This window comes from Juglans microcarpa x Juglans regia, chromosome 3D (genome assembly GCF_004785595.1).
Source record: "Juglans microcarpa x Juglans regia isolate MS1-56 chromosome 3D, Jm3101_v1.0, whole genome shotgun sequence".
Lineage (NCBI taxonomy): Eukaryota > Viridiplantae > Streptophyta > Magnoliopsida > Fagales > Juglandaceae > Juglans > Juglans microcarpa x Juglans regia.
This window is the reverse complement of record NC_054598.1, coordinates 30,933,095-30,953,698: the sequence shown is the minus strand read 5'-3', so window position 1 is coordinate 30,953,698 and position 20,604 is coordinate 30,933,095. Positions and strand designations below refer to the sequence as shown.

The 20,604-nt window shown below is 36.6% G+C and overlaps 2 protein-coding genes across 6 annotated transcripts; one reads left to right on the top strand and one right to left on the bottom strand.

The window, feature by feature from the left end:
- The first annotated feature begins 3,748 nt into the window (after positions 1 to 3,748).
- LOC121256243 (subtilisin-like protease SBT3.8) lies at positions 3,749 to 8,255 on the top strand. Of its 4 annotated transcripts, none has more exons than XM_041156948.1 (10): positions 3,749 to 4,010; positions 4,108 to 4,199; positions 4,293 to 4,390; positions 4,793 to 4,948; positions 5,058 to 5,734; positions 5,853 to 5,932; positions 6,611 to 6,856; positions 6,935 to 7,058; positions 7,315 to 7,501; positions 7,613 to 8,255. In XM_041156948.1, exons 1-10 carry the CDS (start codon positions 3,894 to 3,896, stop codon positions 8,173 to 8,175), a joined length of 2,340 nt encoding a protein of 779 aa, XP_041012882.1. In that variant the 5' UTR covers positions 3,749 to 3,893; the 3' UTR covers positions 8,176 to 8,255. The 4 variants fall into 4 exon arrangements, with proteins under 4 accessions (XP_041012882.1, XP_041012880.1, XP_041012881.1 ...); XM_041156946.1 differs by having other exon boundaries at positions 3,752 to 4,010; positions 6,944 to 7,058; XM_041156947.1 differs by lacking the exon at positions 4,293 to 4,390 and having other exon boundaries at positions 3,870 to 4,010.
- A 1,111-nt stretch (positions 8,256 to 9,366) lies between these two features.
- LOC121256115 (ribosome-binding factor PSRP1, chloroplastic) lies at positions 9,367 to 18,550 on the bottom strand. 2 transcript variants are annotated; one of them, XM_041156767.1, is made up of 5 exons: positions 18,047 to 18,550; positions 17,137 to 17,259; positions 16,793 to 17,056; positions 9,906 to 10,014; positions 9,367 to 9,790 (listed from the first exon to the last, which is right to left on the bottom strand). In XM_041156767.1, the coding sequence occupies exons 1-5, from the start codon at positions 18,374 to 18,376 to the stop codon at positions 9,660 to 9,662; spliced, it is 957 nt and encodes a 318-aa protein (XP_041012701.1). In that variant the 5' UTR covers positions 18,377 to 18,550; the 3' UTR covers positions 9,367 to 9,659. The 2 variants fall into 2 exon arrangements, with proteins under 2 accessions (XP_041012701.1, XP_041012699.1); XM_041156765.1 differs by having other exon boundaries at positions 17,137 to 17,280; positions 18,047 to 18,547.
- Between the last annotated feature and the right edge of the window lie 2,054 nt (positions 18,551 to 20,604).

Below are 20,604 nucleotides of genomic sequence, written 5' to 3'. Positions count from 1 at the left end.
CGTTTCGGCCGTCCGGCCGGTACAGGTACTATACCTGTTCCGTACCAGCCAAAATACCGGCCGGTACCGGCTTCAATTTCGGCCTGTACCGGCCTATATTTCGGCCGGTACCGGCCGATATTTCGGCCTGTGTTTTTTTTTTTTTTTTTCATTTTTTCAAACTAGAATCTTATTTTTTAACCCCCAATTCAGACTAGACTATTTATAATTTATATATATATGTATTTGTATATAATTTATTTATATATAGACTATTATTTTGGAATATAATTTTTATATATATTTATATATATAATTTATTTATAGATTGACTATCCCGAAACGTTATCCCGAAACGCTATCCTGAAACGGTACCGGTATCGAAATATTTCGTTCCAATGCCTTAACCGGTACGGCGTCCGGTACAGTATTCAAAACATTGTGTAATACTAATATAGGGTTAAAACGTAATTGTTTTTAGTTGGTGTTTGAGCAGATGCACTCCATTTTGAGTTTAGTTTCAAAGTGTGGTCTTTCACCTTAGTATTATTATATAATCTTAGGAGAGGTTTGGATAGTAAGTTGAGATGAAAATTGAAAGTTAAATAAAATATTATTTTTTAATATTATTATTATTTTATGATTTGAAAAAGTTGAATTATTTATTGTATTTTGTGTGGAAATTTGAAAAAATCGTAATTATTAGATGACATAAGATGAGATGGAATGAAATACTTTTTGTATCCAAACCTAGCTAGCCACTCTTCGGGCATACCCACATGGTTATGTCTATTGTAAGGTAGCTAGGCATGGTACGCAGTATTCATGAAGTCTTTGAATGAATGTGCATGTGGTATGGAGGCTTTGTATATTAATTCTTGAAGTGGATCATGAAGGTACGAGAACTGTTTGAAATTTTAACTTCTATATGTGAGGAAATCTAAATCATGAAGACGAGACCTTTGATGATGAGTTCTACGTGATCCAATCTAAGGTGTTGAGAAATGTTTTTCTACAACATCTCTATCTTGAAATTCATAGAACATGTAGCCCTCTTCTCATTCATTTCAAGACGATACTACATACGGTGATGAGAGTTCCTTATAAAGTACTTATCTACACCTCACTTGATCAATGCTGAACTATATAACATTTTCTCTATATTGACTTTTTCCATCAATGTACAAGATATTATATATGTATGTATATATATATAAAAGAAAATAAGTATATTACATTATTATTTAAAGAGGACTGCTACATTTACAAAGAAATTACACAAAAACAATCCTACAAACTGATGTGACTTCATCTGATCCGTTAGATATATTTTATAATAAAAGTAACTTTATAATCTGACGAATAACATTAAGCCATGTCAGTTTATATGATTGCTTTTGTATAATCACGTTGTAGTTAGAGTATTTACCTTATTTAAAATACCCATCAAGACAGGATCTTTTTTTCTTTTCTTTTTTTCTATCAAATTAATCCGGCTCTCGAATTTTAAGTTTTTGGGTTATTCGTGAGTATACTACACCACCACCATAAACTATAGAATCATTTACAATATATAATTACTGATCTAAACTAAACATTTGGACACGAATCCTAGCTAGATTAATTTAAAGGATCCCATAGTTATAAAATTAGTTAATAAATTCGTAGATGGAGTGAATGATACATTGAAAATTAATTGGCACTAATATATATATGCTAGTTTTTGACGTTTCTGTGAATGCACCAATCATCCAACCTCTACATTGATTTGTTAATTTTGACAAGTAGTACTTGATGGACATATATAATATTGTAAACTAATTTCGGATTAGACTGGTGATGTTAAGAGGTGAACATTGCAAAGCACTCAGTAACGTTTGAACGTTGAGATAAGTTGTGAATAATAATATTAATTTTATAGATCTCATTAATATAGATTTAACTTTTTTAAATTGATATGAGTTTTACTTTTTAGGTTAAAATATATGAAATAGGTTGAGAGAAGTTTAACTTTTTTATAAAAAATTATAAAAATAGTAGGTCTCATAAATTATTAATTTAAAATAAGTTGAGTTTAATTCAATAAGCAAACGCAACCTCAATGATTGTTCAGGTTTGATAGTTACAATTCTAGTGGAACAATTTGAAGAATCATTCTACCCCACTTGTATTCAACTTTTCTAAAAGACTACAGTATTTCTTTATTTAATCACAAATGATAAACAACACATGAAACAGGCTCCAAAAATTATCTTGTTTGTTTTCACGACTCATCTCATTTCATTTCATCTAATTATTATAATTTTTACAAATTCTTATACAAAATAAAATAAACAATTATATATTTTTAAATCTCAAAATAAAAATAATATTAAAAAAATATATGCTAACAATATTTTATTCAACTTTTAACTTTAATCTCATCTCATTTCATCTGTGAAAACAAACTCGGCTCTATGTAGTATCTCGGCTCCTTCAACCTTCAAGGCTCCTAGCTCGTGCCTCACACATTCCACCAATAGTAGTACCATGACGTCCCAATTCAGCCAAACAATCCGTCACTTGGTTCACTTCTCTCGTTTGAAAATACAGTTGAATTGGCAAATAAAAAAAAATGGAGCAAATTATATTGTAGAGTTATATATGCAATTCTGGCAAGGAATAGATTTCTAAGTCCTTTAGTTTAATGGAAGTGTTACAATTGCCTTCCTTCAATCAAAGTGGCGCCCAGGTTAACCTCAATAATGAGAAGGCAAATAGCAAGATCCATGCAATGCACCTGTAAAATCATTGCAGAGAAGACGATGCTTGGTATCAGTATCTAATATTGCTGTGTTAGAAGTCCCCCAGACAGACAATGACCTGACCTGGACCTGGACCTGGACCTCGGCGTCGGCCTCGGGACAGATTCTCAACCACGTGGGTCATGCATGGCACTTATATTCTAATAGTCGCATAGATAGTCATTAATCATTGGATGATGCTAGAGCCACATACAGTGGCCACTACCGACTGTGCAATTTTTTTTCTTTTTCTTTTTTTTTTTTCAAATCTTTTTCAAATATTTTTTGAATTCCTTAAAAAAATTTCTTAAAAAAAAATATAAATTCATTTGAATTTTAAAAAATATAAATTCATTTAAATTTTAAAAAATACTTTCTTAATGATTAAAAAAGATATTTCTTAGTCTTTTGCTTTATTGAATAAAGCAGCTTTGTCTAATCAACAACAACACAATAGTCTCTGACCATCCTTTTTCCCATTTGAAGAGTAGCGATTACAAGGTCAAACAATATGGAAAAGTTTTAAAAACTTATTACTTTTTATTTATACTTGTATAAAAATTATGTAATAATAATAACTTTATATTTTTTTTATCATAAATATGCTGAATAACCTTTAAAAAATTATATAGACATACAATCATTTTTACAATCTTACGTACAATTATGTTTTAAATTATCGACATTTTTATAAAATAACGTCATTTTACATATATACTCTCATTTTAAAACATAATTATATAAAAAATTATAAAAAGAATTATACATGTATCATAACCTTTTAGCTTATTGTCTATCAAGTATTTTTATTTTATTTTATTTTATAGAAATGTTTAAAAATAAATTTATAAATTAATATGAGATAGTCAAATTATAAAATATTTCTCTCTTAAGGTATATACTACGTATCACTGACTTCATCGTTTGTAAACTTTTTTATGCTCTCTATATAACAGTTTGAGTACGTTTTTATGAGTAAACTCATCACGTATTGGATTCGGGAATCTTGTGTTTATCCTTTATCTTTTGCTTGCTCTGTTTTGGTGCAGCCTGGACTCTTTGTTGTCTCAGAGAACCAGATCCACCAGCACCCCCTGCCACCCCTCTCACACACATGCACGCATACACACAATGAAGTCAGTCCGACGTTGTAAGAACCGCAACACAACTCTCTTGTCCCTTTTCATGTTTCTTCTTTTTCTATACGAGCCACATTCCATCCCCACTCTTGCAGAAGCCAAAAGAAATGTTAGTGTTTTCCTATTGTCTCCTCTGCCATTCCTTTTCTTCTTATGCCTGGACCACCCGTAGTAACTAAACTGACTTACGTAGTGAGTATTTGCAGGTTTACATCGTTTATATGGGAAAAGGGCAGCGGCATGATCCGAAGCTTCTTCTGGAAACCCATCTTGAAATTCTCACTGGAGTACTTGGAAGGTATGCCATGAGAAATTAAAATAGTTTTGATGGATAGAGACTTTGAAACAACAGCTTGAGTCCAAATCAATTGTTTGATTTTGGCTTATGCAGCAAAGAAGCATCTGCAGAAGCCATGGTCTACAGTTACAAACATGGCTTCACTGGCTTTGCAGCCAAGCTAACAGGAACTCAAGCACAGATTATTTCAGGTTTTTTATATTTATATTCGTTTTACGATGAGGTCCATCGATATAAGTTACTTGCTAAGCACACTGGTAACAGGGAAAATTTATGGTAATTTACCATCAAACATATAAATCATGGAACTCGTTTGGAATCCAAAAGGTTCTAGATATCATACTAAAATTTAATAACCCTGCAATGTTGAATGTATGGTATTTCAAGTCTAATATGATATGAAGAACACTCTTGACCAAACAAAGCTCATGTAAGAAAAAGCTATACATATAACAGAAAAACCATTTCCCCTCCTGTTTCATGGTAATTATCACATGTGTGATAGGATGGTGATCATGATGATACAATCCGAATGAATATGCTTCTTACCTCAGATTTAAAGCATTATGATTGATTTCTTGTTTTGGTTTTAGAGTTACCAACTGTGGTTCAAGTCATACCCAATCGCTTTTATAAGTTGCAAACTACAAGAAGCTGGGACTACCTGCAACTAGATTCATATTCTCCAAAAAATATCCTGCATAAGTCCCAAATGGGTGATGGCGTCATCATTGGTGTACTCGATACTGGTACTATTCCTCTCTGTCTCTCTCTCTCTCTCATGAGTGTGTGTGTGTGTGTACACAATTGTGCTAATGCATGCATCTCACCATATGAAGTCCTGTAAATGACGAACAGGGATATGGCCAGAATCTGAAGTTTTCAGAGATGAAGGTCTAGGACCAATCCCTTCTCGATGGAAGGGTGCATGCGAATCAGGTGAGCAGTTCGATGCAAGGAAGACCTGTAATAGAAAACTAATTGGAGCTCGTTATTTCATCAAGGGACTCCACGCTGAGTATGGAAAGCCATTCAACATTACTGAATACCAGGACTACTTATCTCCTAGAGATTCAATTGGACATGGCACACACACATCTGCAACTGCCGGTGGCTTCTTCAAGGCCAATGTGAGCTACAACGGGCTAGGTTTTGGAACAGTGAGGGGTGGTGCACCCCTGGCTAGACTGGCTCTGTATAAAGTCTGCTGGAAGCTGTATGAAGAAGGAATATGTGCGAGTGTTGACATTCTGAAAGCCTTTGACAAAGCCATACATGATGGGGTAGATGTAATATCACTGTCCATTGCCCCTAGTTTGCCATTGTTTTCTGACATTGACACCTATAATGGGATCTCCGTTGGTGCTTTCCATGCTGCGGAAAATGGGATAACTGTTGTATGTGCTGCTGGAAATGTAGGCCCAAGTGCTCTAACAATAGAGAACACAGCACCATGGGTCATTACTGTTGCAGCAAGCACTATTGACCGGTCGTTCCCTACGCGCATCTCCCTTGGAAACAACTGGACTACAATGGTAATTCTCCACCACCTGATCATGCACTGCATATAATACGAAGAATAACCGAAACCAATGTCTTATAAGTGCAGTTCCTTCAGTTACATTGTTGAAATGAGCGCTTGTTATATTGTAGGGTCAAGCAATGTTCACAGGACGGGGTACGGGATTCACCAATCTGGTGTACCCTGAAGTCGCAGAACTCCTAACTCCTCGGTAAATAAATTCTTCAGAGAACACAGTGCTGCCCTGAAACCTTTATCTTTCATTTTTGGTACTATGTAAATTATGAAGAAATTTATGGGTCTAACTCATTTTATAAAACTAGTTCTACAAGAGAAGATTGATAATTCTTTATAAACATGCTCAAGACATTGTCCACAGGCAATGTAAGATTATTCCTTAACACGCTCCTTCACATACAAGTCAGTATTTTTTCTGATTCTTGTCACGGGATAAGTAGTGTGGGCATCCACGTCCCGTGGCAGACTCTGATACCATGAAAAAATTCATAAACCTAACTAATCTTATAAAACCGGTTCTACAATAGATGATTGCTCATCCTTATAAATATGTCTAAGACCTTATCCACAAGCAATGTGAGATTATTCTTCAACAGGATTTTTTTTTTTAATCGTGGCCAGTATTGCAAAGATGAGAAGGAAAAAAAAGAAAAGAAAATATCCTTATTAAGGACTATCAGACTGATTAATTATGTAGCATGTTAATCGCTCTAGCTCCAGGAAGGATTAGTATAGTTCCTTCTCCCTTGGATGAGCCAATGTGTGGCATACAGAAATTCAAGAAGACCTTAATTCACCTATGACTTTGTCTATCGCAATTTTCAGCTTTTCACTTTCCTGTTAACTGAAGTATAACAAGGTATTGATGCAGTTATTGTGAGTCTCTTTCTCCGAATGATACTTGGTCAGCCGGACATGTTGTGCTCTGCTTCACGTCAGGTTCTAATCAAAGTGTAGTAGAGGATGCTGCATGGTCTGTCAAAGAGATTGGTTGTTTGGGGCTAATTATCGCTGAAAAACCCAAAAATTCCCTGTATTCATGCGACGATAACTTCCCATGTGTTCGAGTAAGCTATGATATAGGCATGCAGATACTCAACTACATTCGCTCTACCAGGTAACACCATCCTCGCTATAAAAGATGTAATCATCAATATTGTTGAGATCATTGACATCCAATTCATACTTGAGATAGTTGTCGCAGGAACCCACAGGTTATGATTAGGCCTTCAAAAACACATGTTGGCAGACCTGTATCTACCAGGGTGGCATACTTCTCATCCAGAGGACCTGGCTCAGTTGCCCCAGCAATACTAAAGGTATTTTCTAGAAATGATTCACAAAACGATTTCATAACTGTTGCATACTAGATTGCAAATTTCTTTTTAATGCAAAACAGATCTAATGCGTTATAGCAATCTACATCAGTTTGTGCGTTTATTTCTGTGAGATCTCTTTATGAACCAAGCATTTCTCTTCCTCATTTATTACTCACGCTAGTAGTGGAAACCAGTCGGATTTCTCTAGTGGCTAAACTCTGTCATTGTTCTCCCATTTGCTCTCTATATGATACAGCCAGATGTAGCAGCCCCGGGCGTCAACATACTAGCAGCAGTTCCTCCTAGTAGTCCAGGAATTGCATTTGAGTTCCAATCAGGAACATCCATGGCAACTCCCCATGTCTCAGGCATTGTAGCCTTGCTCAAATCACTGCACTCAGATTGGTCCCCAGCTGTAATTAAATCTGCAATTGTTACTACAGGTACTCTATACCATTTCCTTTCCACTAGAAAGAACTCATTTGCATACTTATTCTTTTGAGGCGTTCACGGTTCAGAATGCGTCTAAACTTGTATGTTATCATAATCTGCAGCATGGACTACTGATCCATACGGGGAACCAATATATGCGGAAGGGGAGCCAATGAAACTTGCAGATGCATTTGATTATGGAGGTGGAATTGTTAATGGGAATAGGGCAGCAGATCCTGGCCTTGTCTATGACATGGGGACAACAGATTACATTCAATACCTCTGCGCCATGGGCTATAAAAACTCAGACATTTCCCAGGTTACAGGTAATCCAGCATTCTGTCCCATGAAGCAGCCCTCTATCCTGAACTTAAACTTCCCTTCTATAACCATCCCAACTCTTAGAAACTCAACAACTATTACCAGAACCGTTACAAATGTTGGCGCAGTTTACTCCAGATATGTGGCCCTTGTTGAGCCTCCACTTGGCATATCTATAGCGGTAAAACCTGATATATTGATCTTCAATTCTATTATCAAGGCCATCTCCTTCACTGTCACAGTTTCCTCTTCTCATAAAGTAACCACAGGATACTCTTTCGGAAGCTTGACTTGGAGTGATGGAGTGCATTCTGTACGAAGTCCAATATCTGTGAGGACTGAGATGATAGAATCTTACGATTGATGGGAAGTTTATGATCTAAACAGGCAAGTATGCTCAATAATTGTTGTAAACTTACCATAAATGAATAAAAGTAAAAGGTGCCAGACACCGACAATTCAAGTTATGAGAGCAATTAAATTTAAATTTCACTTTAGATTAAAAAAAGAAAAAAAAAAACACTTAACTTTCACTTAGAAGCCTTTTAATTTCAGAAATGTAGTTGGATAATTCAGCTCTTAGGGCTATAATCAAACCGAGCCGAGCTGAGCCGGTCTTTGACTTATCGAGTTCCACTCGACTCAAAAACCTTGAGCTTGAGATTTTTATTTAACCTTTGTTCGAACTCGACTCGATAAGCTAAACTCTCAGCTCGAGTTGTTTATTTATTTTATTTTATTTGAATAAGACTTAATAATTAATAAATTAGATAAATAAAAAAATCTAATATTGAATTTATACAACTTACAAGTAGAACCTCTATTAAATTATAAAATTTTAAAAATTTATAAATAATTAAATGTAGTTATTTGATATTTATCCACAATAACAATACATTATGTCTACATAAATTATTAATACATACACAAAATAGGATAACATGTATGTATTTCATATATGGTTCTCACATACGGCCAGTATATGAAATTATTAAATCTTATCGACTAATTATTTTACAAATTATTGGATATAACTATGAAACATATCCAATATATAGGCACAAGTAATTAGGTTACATATTATATATTTAATTATAAAAGTGCTAACTTATATTATTAGCTAATACATATATATGTATATATATAGGTGTATGTATATATTTATTAATATATAATGAACTTTAATCGAGTCGAGCTAACTAGTAAACTCGAACATAAACGAACAGATTTTAACAAGCCTTAGTCGAGTCGAGTCTAGTCAAATATGTGTCCTTTACTAATCTAACGAATATCTGCTTTCACGATCGAGTCAAGTTCGATTCGAATTTAACCGGACGAGTACCGAGCGGGTCATCAAATAGACTGATTTATTTACAGCCCTATCTGCTACCAAACCAATGGCTGGTAACCCTAGCAATGACATCTGAATAGGAATACGAGTTCATTTACCTCTCACAGCATGGTGATGAGAAAGCGTGTGAAGTGAAAAGAGAGTTAAAATGAACAAGCCTCATTAGACCCAACCCGCCTCTCCACAATAAAAGCACAGGGAAAAAAAAAGTAGAAGATTCTGGGCTAATTCATTTATATACAGATTGTAATTAGAAGCAGTTAAATGTAGTTGCTGTGTTTGAAACCACATGGTGCATCTCATCTTAGTAGAACTAATCGTCTTCATAAACATGTTCATGCATCGCAAAATTTCTCCCTTCGTCGACCAAACTATAAATCTGGAACATCTTGGATTCTCAACATGCCTTGGCCTTAAAATAGATTGTTGCCACAGTTTGAAGATACAGCAAGATAAATTATCTCAGGAAATGATCAATCTTCCATTGCTAGGCACATTTAGTCCGCCAAGGAGGGTTCCCTATCTGGTTTTACCACCATAGGTTCTAGTTTCTCTGCTTCAAATTTTTCTTTAGGTATAATAAGACCATATCCTCCAACTTTTCTTTTGTATATGATATTAATTTCACCTGGTGCAAAGGCAAAGAAAGTAAACCCCTGAATGATTTTGATAACTTCATGCTGAAAAAAGAAAACAGTTAAAAAATAATAATAGAAAGGACAATGAAACCATAAACTTCATACCAGTTTCTTCATTTCTGAAACCATAGAAGTCGTGATCAATATTTTCCAGCTGCTCAATTGCTTCAGAGACAGTCAAAGGTGGCATGTCAAAGTACTTTGTGCGGACAATCTGAAAGAAAAGCTACACAGAGTGAGTAAATGTGCACTTGAAAGGGGAAAAAAAAAACATGTCGAGCAGTTAAATGACCTGATTATCAGCACACGACATAAAACTTTTTGTAATTGATTACATAATTCCATTGGCACTCAGATCTCAATGGGACCAAATTAGTTTCAAAAGAAAGGAATGATGAAATTTCCCACCAAATTCATAATGTTATTTCGTTTTTCTTTTAATGATTATACTATTCAAGTTCAAGTAAACATATTGGGTAAACATGTAGGAAATTAAGAATGTTGAGCCAGCTGTTTAGTTCAACTTGGTTTCAATTCTTTGAAATACAACTGGAAGGGAAACTGAAATCCATTGTTTTTTATAAGCAAGAAGATATTTTATTGATATTGAAATAGGCATAGCCCAAGTACATATGATGTATACATGTGATTATACCTAGTTAAAAACTAGAAATGGATACAAGGAAATCATGAAAGTTGAGACGATTAAAGTCTATAACAATGGCCCACATAAATATAGTCTTCCAGAAAAAACTCAAACTCTTCCAAATAACAGTTTCGATCCTCAAAATTTCAGTCATTCCTTTCCCTCCAAATGCAACAAAGTAGACAAATGGGAGTCATCTTCCGCACACCTGCAATTTGGGGTATCCCCTTGATCCCTCTTCAGCTAGCTAATAGGTCAACCACCCTCCTCGGCATAACCCTACTAATCCCATTTTGCTGAAAAAGTAATTCCATGATGCCTTTGCAAACACACAATGTAGAAGTAAATGATCCACTATTTCGCCACGATTTTTGCACATACAACACCAATCAATAAGGATAAACCCATGTTTCCATAGGTTGTCAATGGTCAAGATCTTCCCAAGGATGCAGAACAAAAAAAGCAGCCTTAAGATGCGCTTTACTCCTCCAAATGCTCTTCCAAGGAAAGTGATTACTAGCTTGAGCAGTGCGAACCTCATAGAAAGAGCATACATAAAATTTTCCTTTACTAGAAGGAGACCAAACACAACTTATCCACCACTGCATGCATCATCAGTTCCAATAGTGTATAACAAGTCAGAATTCAACAAAGACACCAACCTGCCAATCATGTGCCTCCCTAATGAAACCAACATTCCACGCTGTGAGCCATTAGTGATTTCTCTCAAATCAGCTACCAAATCATCCTGTTCCCATGCATTTCTGAAAATAGCGGGATAAGCATCTTTAAAAGCCATATCTCCAACCCAAAATTCATGCCAAAAACTGATTATATTACCATCCCCCATACTCAACTTAGTGTGGCTAGAGAAGTACCCCCAACCTTTCCATATGTTTCCATAATCCCACTCCATATGCCACCCTAACTTCGTTAGTGCCAAGCCCCCTTATACTCCCATACTTAGTATCAATCACCACCTTCCATAATGATTCCCTCTCATAATTATATCTCCATAGTCATTTCCCTAAGAGAGCCTTGTTGAATACCCTCAAATTGCGAACCCCCAACCCGCCACCCCTCATTGGAGAGCATACCTTGTCCTAAATGAAAGTTAAACTCCTTGCCAAGTACTCCACAAAAAATTTCATTGGAACTTCTCAATCCTTAAGGCAACACTAGCTGGGAGAGGAAATAATGATAAGAAATATGTGGGAAGGTTTGAAAGTGTGCCTTTATTAAGGTAATCCGACCTTCTTTAGACAAATACAACCTTTTAAACCCAGCCAGCCTTCGCTCTACCTTCTCTAACACCTCATCCCAAATAATCTTTGGCTTTGAATGATGCTCCCAGCAGAAGGCCAAGATACTTCATAGGCAGCGAAAAAACCACACAATCCAATAAGCTAGCCAGACCCCTTCCGTTGCGAATGTTCCCCACAGCAACCAGCTCAGATTTAGAAAGATTTACTTTTAAACCAGAGACATCTTCAAAACAAAGCAAGATAGCCCTCAAAGATTGGATATGACCTTGGTCTGCCTCACAAAATAGCAGCGTATCATCTGCAAACAAAAGATGCAAAATAATGGTAGAGCCATAGTTAGTATCCCCACAGAGTAACCTGAGAAAAAACCACCCTCAACGGAAGCCAACAACATTCTGCTAAGAGCCTCCATGACAATAACAAATAAAAGGGGTGATGGATCACCTTGTCGCAACCCCCGCGAGCTATTGAAGAATCCTACGGGGTCACCATTCACCAAGACCGAGAACTGAATCGTTGACACATAATGCCTCATCCACAACCTCCATCTCTCCCCAAAACCGCATCTCCTCAACAACTAAAATAGGAATTCCCAATTAACATGACCAAAAACCTTCTCCATGTCTAATTTACACAAAATACCCGGAAATCCTGACTTAATCCTGCTGCTGTCCAAGCATTCCTTAGTGAAAAGGACCAAATCCAATATTTGTCTTCCCCTTACAAATGCATTTTGAGACTTAGAGATGATTCTATCCATGACTAAGCTCATCCTATTAGCTTACAAGACTAATAGAACGGAAATCCTTCACCTCCATTGCACCAACCTTTTTGGGAACAAGTGCAATGAATGTAGAATTAAAACTCTTCTCAAACTTCCCAAAAGTGAAAAATTCATGAAAAACCTTCATGACATCCTCTTTCACCACTTCCCAACAAGTCTGAAAAAATGTCATAGTAGAACCATCAAGACCTGGAGTTTTGTCTCCATTCATTTTCTAACTACTTGTTGTACCTCTTCCTCTTCGAAAGGTCTCTCAAGCCAAACCATACTTGTCAAATCAATTGCCTCAAAAGATAGACCATCTAGTCTAGGCCTCCAATCAAATGGTTAAGAAAGCAACTCTTCAAAATGTCCAGCAATGTGATCCTTGATCACTGATTGGTCTCAGGAAACAAGGCCATCTATGGTCAGGGTCTCTATGTGAGTCAGCTACCCGATGAAAAAACTTAGAACATTTATCCCCTCCCTTAGCCACCACAAGGCCCTTGGCTTTTGACTCCAAGAAATTTTCTCCATTAGAGTCCCCCTTTCTAGTTCTAAGATGACTTGGCTTTTGCGGGTGTTCTCCCTCGAATGCATACTCTCTACTTCTACACCCTCCAAACCTTGTAACTATTGTAATAATGTCTTCTTCTAGAATTCCACATTGCCAAATACCTATTCATTCCAAGACTTCAAGTCCTTCTTCAAAGCTTTAAATTTACCTGCCAAAATAAAGTTCAAGGTGCCTTGTATCTGATATGAACGCCACCATTGTCTAATCAACTTCACAAAACATAAGCTTGTAACCACATGTTCTCCAATTTAAAGTACCTTCGCCCTCCTTGGATGCCTCCGCAATCCAACAATATAGGTAAGTGATTTGAACATATCTGTGGTAGTCTTTTTTGGCATACATCTAGAAAATGCATCTCCCAAGAGGGGGGATATATGAAATCTATGTAATCTAGACCAAGCATGATTGTTAGACCATGTGAATGTACCCCCAACAAGAGGAATATCCAAAAGATCCATCTCAAATATGAAATCAAAAAATTCAACCATAGCATGGTCTTGACGTCCCGTCCCCGATCTCTCGCTCAGGAACCTTGTCACATTGAAATCCCCACCAATGCACCACGGAACATCCCACCAAGTACTCAACCCTGCAAGCTCTTCCCAAAAAACCTCCTCTCGCTATCCAAATTAGGACCATAAAACCCAACAAAGGCCCACAAAAACCATCTTCAGAATTTTTAAACGAACGTGCCATTGAGTATTCCTCTACAGACTCATCGAGATTCTCCACCACCCTTTTATCCCAAATTACTAAGACTCCACCCGAAGCCCCATTCGAAGCTAAATAAGACCAGCCTACGTACTGACAACCCCAAACACTCCGGATAATGCTTCTCGTAATAAACTTCAATTTAGTCTCCAGCAAACAAATGATGTTTACATTCCATTGTTGAGACAAATTTTTTATTCGGATGCGCTTATCTATCTCATTCAATCCCCTTACATTCCAAATAAGGAGTTTGGGCTTCATTTATCAACAGCTACAACCCTCCCTTGTTCCTACCACGGCTTGCACTTCCCTCTTTTCCATCATAATTGATAGACCAAGAAAGCCTTCTAAATTCTTTTTTCCTTTTAGATCCCATATCATGGTGGTAGTGACCTGCTTCAATTGTTGTAAGAAGCACCTTGAATTGATCTTCAAAACCCTCGCAAGGGGGTAGAGTACGAAGAGGGATAGGATCATCCCCAGCTTCCCTACCATCCAAATTACTTGACCCCCACAACCCCCTTTGCCCTTCTAACTCTGGCCATACATTGCCTATCTCAATAGGATACTCCTGATATATGGATCCCTCCTCCAAAGGACTACTCACAAGCTCTCCACCCACTAAGTTTATCTCCAACTAATCTACCTCCACTTCTTGCAACCAGAACAAATCCCTTGGTCCATCAAAGAAGAATGACCTCCACTTATAGATATCACTAACTGAAGGGGTAAGATGGCAAGAAATCGTCGTTGGTAAGAGTGTGGAAACCAACTGGAATCTGGCTTCCTCACACATTCTCGACGAAAAATCTTCCTCTTTCTCCCTCGTAGGCAACTCCTTCGTCAGTGGGATGATGGTAAAGGAATCTATAGCCTCAGACAAAAAGTTTGTGACACACTTGGGAGGAGAGTCACGTCGTCGACGTGCAGAAACCGAGTCTGAGTTAGCGTCGAATACACCCATATTTTCACTCATTGGCAATACTTCCATCTAAGTGGCGTCAGAGAAATCGTCAGTAACTAGCGAGCCTATCTATGCCATCCCGATGGGGGACAGAGCTACCATCATCCTGGGGAGACAAACCGAAGCTGAGCCCATTATGTAATTGCCTTTGTTCTCGCTCACCGACGATACTATCGTCAGAGGGACATCGATGGGGGACAGCCTGCTACCAGCGAATAAGTCAGTGACACCCCTAAAGGAGGACCAACCATCAGCGCAGTGGGAAGACCTCGAGCCTAAACCCATTTTTGGGTTCTTGGCCCACCAAATATGCATGGGTCGGGTGGGACACTGGTCCAACCCAATTTTAGTTTTACCCTTATTAGTGATTATAAGCCCACCAGTTTTACAAATAAAGCAGCCCATTTGAAGCCCAGTAGATCCACCTTCTCTTTACTCCACTCCAAGCCCAACCCTTCACCCACCTGTTTGATTGGCCCCTCCACCATCTCTTTTAACAATAAAAGCTGGTCCTTCATTTTCAAAATAGTGTTAGGCATGCCACCTACTGACAAGCCTCCACCGGACGAGCCACCTACTGTAGCCCCGACTCCCTTCTGATTGGCCGAATTTTGGCAGCTCATGATGTTCTCTTCGAAACACCCCTGACTTGATACCACCAGAACCTTCTCTCTAGGCTGGTATACCACTCTCGACCCTGTGTGTATGAGATACCGAGACCATTGCCAGACTTTCAGAGCCTCCTTATACGACCTCCCCTATACTCAAGTGTCTGTCCCATTGATGTTGAGGTACCTTGAGCATATCATATCCCCTACCAACATGCAAAGAGGACACCCTGTTTCTGCTAACTAAAACAGAGGTTGCCATTTAACTAAGAGCATAAACAAAAGTCTTTCATTCCCTCCCTTCTATTCCTTCCGGAATGACAATAAAACTACTTCTTTGTCCTCTACTGTAATCTGACAACACCAAGTATTTGCCATAATAATTAGAACATTTTTGCACCAAATACAATCAACTACCATCTCTAATTGTTTTATAATAATTCCTCTTGTCCCCAGTTAGAAAAAAATCCGTCACTGCTTTCCCCACCCAGCCCTCCAAACCACTTCCTACAATAATGCTTTTCAACACCTTTCTGCTCTTCTCGGTAATACACAAACAATCATTGCCCTCCTTTGAAAACTCAAAGACCTTGAATCGATTAGAACCTTCTTCCCCATTCCTATACTAGGATGTCAAAAAGAAATGGATAATTACTGACAAGGAGCCCCAAAATAATTCATCGGAGAGAGAGAGAGAGAGAGAGAGAGAGATGAAATATGTTGTTTCCCCCTTTCTCATCTTTCTTGTAGAAATGGGAAAATGCAGATGGAAATTTTCTAGGCTATTTTTCAAGATAGATGACAACCTCTGAAAAACTCTACGATACACTTTCCAGAAATATGAAACAGTTTTCAGCACATGCTTTTCTCCAAATTTCAAAAGAGAAGTTCTAGGTTTACAAAGAGATCTTACAAAAGAAGTTTACTGACGTGTGATAATGTGATATGTCAAATCTACTATATTATAAAAAGAACTCTACAATCTAGCATATCATATCAAGCCACATCAATTTGTAAGCTTATTTTTTCTAAGAGTTCTTTGTAGACTAAACATTTCTCATTTGAAAATAGGTAACATGCATCTACATATTTTAAATGCTGTCTAATGTTTGAGAAAGCAAGAACCAAAAGTTTCTAATCTTCACATCTACTGATCTGGAGGCAAACTTTCCTCAACACAGAATGCACAATGCAGATCTAAGAGTGCTACACTGATTTTAAAATGGTACTATAGAATATGATCCTGCCAAATAAAGATTAGGATTTGGGAACAAAGACCTCTTTTCAATAAGATAAAAACCTCTTCAATGATAGTAATGAAAATTTCTGCCATATATCAAAACTAGAGTAAGCAATATGAGGCAAAGCAAGCAAAAATAAAATCTTCATCACCATTCTCTCATGGGGCTGATTGATTAGGTTAATATCGTAGGCAAAAAAGAATAGTCAATTACCAACCTCATTAATGATTTGTTTATCCTCTTCTTGAGGGAGTGCATCTTCCTCATTTTCTTCTGCCTTTTCCTCCACTGCTTGTACCGTGGGCTCCCTAACTTTCAATCTGTCAAACCCCTTCATGTGCCGCCCATGGTCCGACTCTTTCTCTTTAATCTTCCTCAACTTCCGTTGTATTATTGATGAGACCAAATCTATACTGCCAAAGACTGTCTCAGCATCTTCCTCTGCACGAATCACGCCATGCTTCTTTGCATACAATGTAACCTACAAAAAGAAGTCCTCATTACGATAACCCATATAACCCAACAGTACAAACCCTGAAATGAAAATGTAAGCAGCACTACCTCACACCGCCGAATTCTTGGGCCTTTCCCAAACTCTCCACCCCGAACTGACAACCTGACATCCACCTCCCTAACCAAATGACTGTGCTTAGCCACTGCCTTGCCCACCTTCTCTTCCACATGGTTCTTGACAGTATCAGTTAACTATATTCAGCAACAAATATTTTCTCACATCAAACCCGCACTTATGGAATAATAAGCAACGGAGCAATAATACAAAACAGTGAGAACTAAAACCGTTTGGTTGGTTCATAATGCATTTACTGAAAGTCATGGATATATCAATAAGGTTGCATTTGGGTTTTAGGATTTACATCTAGGGATTTCACAAACAGCTGCTATTAGAAATTACGAGATATGAGGCCTACTAAAACATGAGAGATTTTGGAATTTTATCCAAAAAAAGCACGTGCCTTATGAATTCAAGATTCCATCTTACACCTAATATTTCAAACCCACTTTGATAAGGATTAAACCAATTAATGAAAAATATTTGTACCTATTACACTTTAGGTAAGCTATTTAAGCCTAAACTGAAATCCAAGTCGGTCTCTTTAGAAGGCTCCATCCAAATGAGTCCTAAATGCCTAATACTAAGTACCTAAATTCACTCAATACGACAGAAACCATGAAAGCGACTGCGAGACACTAAAATTTTGTTTAAATAAAAAAGACTACCAGAAACCGTGCAATGGAGAACTTTAACGATCAACTTTGGCATCTCATTCGGTTCGACATGATTGAATTTTAATTGCAAAATTGAGCTTTTTTTATTGTCTTGGGGAACAAAGAAAAGGCTACTGTGTTCGGGTCTAGCGCCAAGGCCGAGTGTAATTCTTCTCAGCAGCCAACAAAAGAGTCAGTCATTATACGTTTTATGAGCTATCAAGAGAAGGCTTAGTGTAAATACCTCCAAATTTTTTCCCTGAATGATCAATTTCACGGAAGATAGCGGGCCGCCCCACGACATCCGTATAGATAGTGAACTGCCATTGCCATGGTTTGTTCTGGGTGTTAGCGAAACGGGTTTGAGATTCTTCAAAAAACTGGATTTATAAGAGGAAAGTGTGAGGGCCAGTGAATTTGGGAGTTTGGTGGGTAAGGTGGTGGAGCTGAAGAGAGAGACTGTAGCCGAAGGAGAACAAAACGAAGACGATGGTGATGGTGATGGTGATGATGAGGAAGAAGAGATATGGAACTGGTGAAGAGTAGGTTGCAAGGAGTATAGTAGACTAGCCATTGACCTTGGGGAGTGTCTGGATGGGGGGGGTGGAAATGGGAGACAATGTGAGAGAGCGTGTAAAGGAAAGGGGAAAGGGTGGGCTTTCGAGAGTTTTTTCCCAAGGGATGGAAATAGAAGTGGATATCGATTGTGTCGCCGTCACCTTATCCGGTTCAATAATTCCCATTTCCGGTACCTTCCGCAGCTGTGCTCTCAAGATAACGACAATTCAGGAAAAAAAATAAAAAAAAATAAAAAAATCGGATATAGAAATCAACGAGGAGCATCATAGATGCAATGCACGTGTAATCAAAAAAATCTATTTCAAGTCCGTACTTAAGGTATAAATAGTAAAATTGTTAGATAATATAGTTTGATTTAAAAAATAAATTTTAAATTTTAAATTTTATAAATCAAATTTATCATTTAATTGATGTGATTGGTATGCTCTATACACTGACTTAAATATATAATAGTTTCGTGAGAGAGCCTCCTAAGATAATTGTTTTTAGAGTTTTGTTTTAGGAAGGAGTTCTACTACATCCACAAAAAAATTACATAAAAATAATTTTACAAATTGACGTGGTTTCATCTGATCCATTAGATCTACTTTACAATAAAATTAATTTTATAATCAGGCAAACCACATTAAGTCATGTCAATTTATGAGATTATTTTTATGTAATCTCTTTGTGACTAGAGTATTTTAACCTAACGCTGCACACCTTTCAGGTAGCCTATTGGAAGAATATGGATGATAAAATATATATGAACAAAAGCTTTGTAAACTAGAAAATAAGTAAAATAATAAGAACAAATTAAAAAAAGAGAACCCAATATTGAGGCACGTTGTAATTAACGCTTTCCTTAAAGTAGATTATGCCTCCTCCAAATCTTAACATGCACTAGACTTCTTGACAATTTATTCTCAAAATACAAAGTTGTCAGTTCCAGTTACTCTCTTTTTCAGTACACACATAGGAAGATTCTAGAATCCGATATAAAATAGTCAAAATCCAAAAAAAGAAATACAAAATGAATGAGAAAGTGCTTATCTAATTTTTTAGAGAATTTGGAATATCTAAATTCGTGAGTGGGGTTTCCTTAGTTATAAAGAATGAAAAGACATTTGTAAAAAGTTACAACTAATATAAAATTAAAAGATACTTATAAAAATTCATAAATAAAACGAAATAATACTTGTGAAAAGAAAGTCACAACTAATATAAAATAAAAGGATACCTTTGGAAAGTCAGCTAAAGTGCAAGAGCACTTATGCAAAGTCACAACTTTTCAAATTATAGAGAATATATTGAAAATGTTTCTAATTCATTAAAAAACACACCTCATTTGGTGGCCAAGCGGTTAAGATTTTTATTCCAAAGATACATACATTCGTTCAAATCAGCATGACACATTTTCATTTGGATCTTGATAACCAAACCGACACATTAAATAATGATAATGGTTTACATTATTATTTACTTAACATAAAATATTTTAATCATTTCTAAGTTTAAGAGTATTGACATTGGCCTAGCAAAGCCAAAGCCAAAATTTGGCTAAAACTAGAGGTTTTGGCTAAAAGCCAAAGCCATTCAAGTATAACCTTACATTGGACTAAGTAAAAATAAGCCTAAATAATAGTATAATATTATTGTTTTAATAATAAATTTTTTATTTTTTTTTTCATATTTTGCCACTACACTAAGCATATATTAATTAATAATTTAGAAATTATTAAATTATTAATTAACATATTATTAGAGTTAACATTAGAATGCAAACAATCAAAAGTTTGGAAATTAAATACGGGTTTGATCAATGAACAATGACTAGCTAAATTTGGATTTTCCTTTGTATTTACTGTAGTTCAAAGTTTTACTTAAAGGATTTTAGCTAATCCAATGCATCTCATTTAAGTAGACTTAGTTATATTTTATACTTAAATGTCCAATGTTAGTGCTCTAAAAACCAACTGCTGTCGTTTTTTTTTTTCAAAACAATTATGAGTACGTGGAATAAGGTCATATGCCGTCGAGTTCTTCAAAGGATGGGACATCAAAGACAAAGCACAGTCGTATTCTTCAATAATATTGGCCAAACCTTCATCTGAGGTGATTGAAATTAGCTATTACATTTCAGCTTACAAGAGCCAGCCAATCTGACAACGACAATAGGGCCCATAGGCCACTTCATAGCTTGTTTCATGAATATTATTCAACAAAACCGCTTCTAAGCTATCA

Bases quoted from the DNA above. Each gene is read 5' to 3' on its own strand.
- LOC121256243 (XM_041156948.1), top strand. From the start codon at position 3,894: ATGAAGTCAGTCCGACGTTGTAAGAACCGCAACACAACTCTCTTGTCC. The intron at 4,011-4,107 runs GTTAGTGTTTTC...GAGTATTTGCAG, and splicing joins TTGCAGAAGCCAAAAGAAAT to GTTTACATCGTTTATATGGG. The intron at 5,933-6,610 runs GTAAATAAATTC...GTATTGATGCAG, and splicing joins GCAGAACTCCTAACTCCTCG to TTATTGTGAGTCTCTTTCTC.
- LOC121256115 (XM_041156765.1), bottom strand. From the start codon at position 18,376: ATGGCTAGTCTACTATACTCCTTGCAACCTACTCTTCACCAGTTCCAT. The intron at 17,057-17,136 runs GTAGTGCTGCTT...TTCTTTTTGTAG, and splicing joins CAAGAATTCGGCGGTGTGAG to GTTACATTGTATGCAAAGAA. The intron at 9,791-9,905 runs GTATGAAGTTTA...CCTTTGCACCAG, and splicing joins TTTCAGAAATGAAGAAACTG to GTGAAATTAATATCATATAC.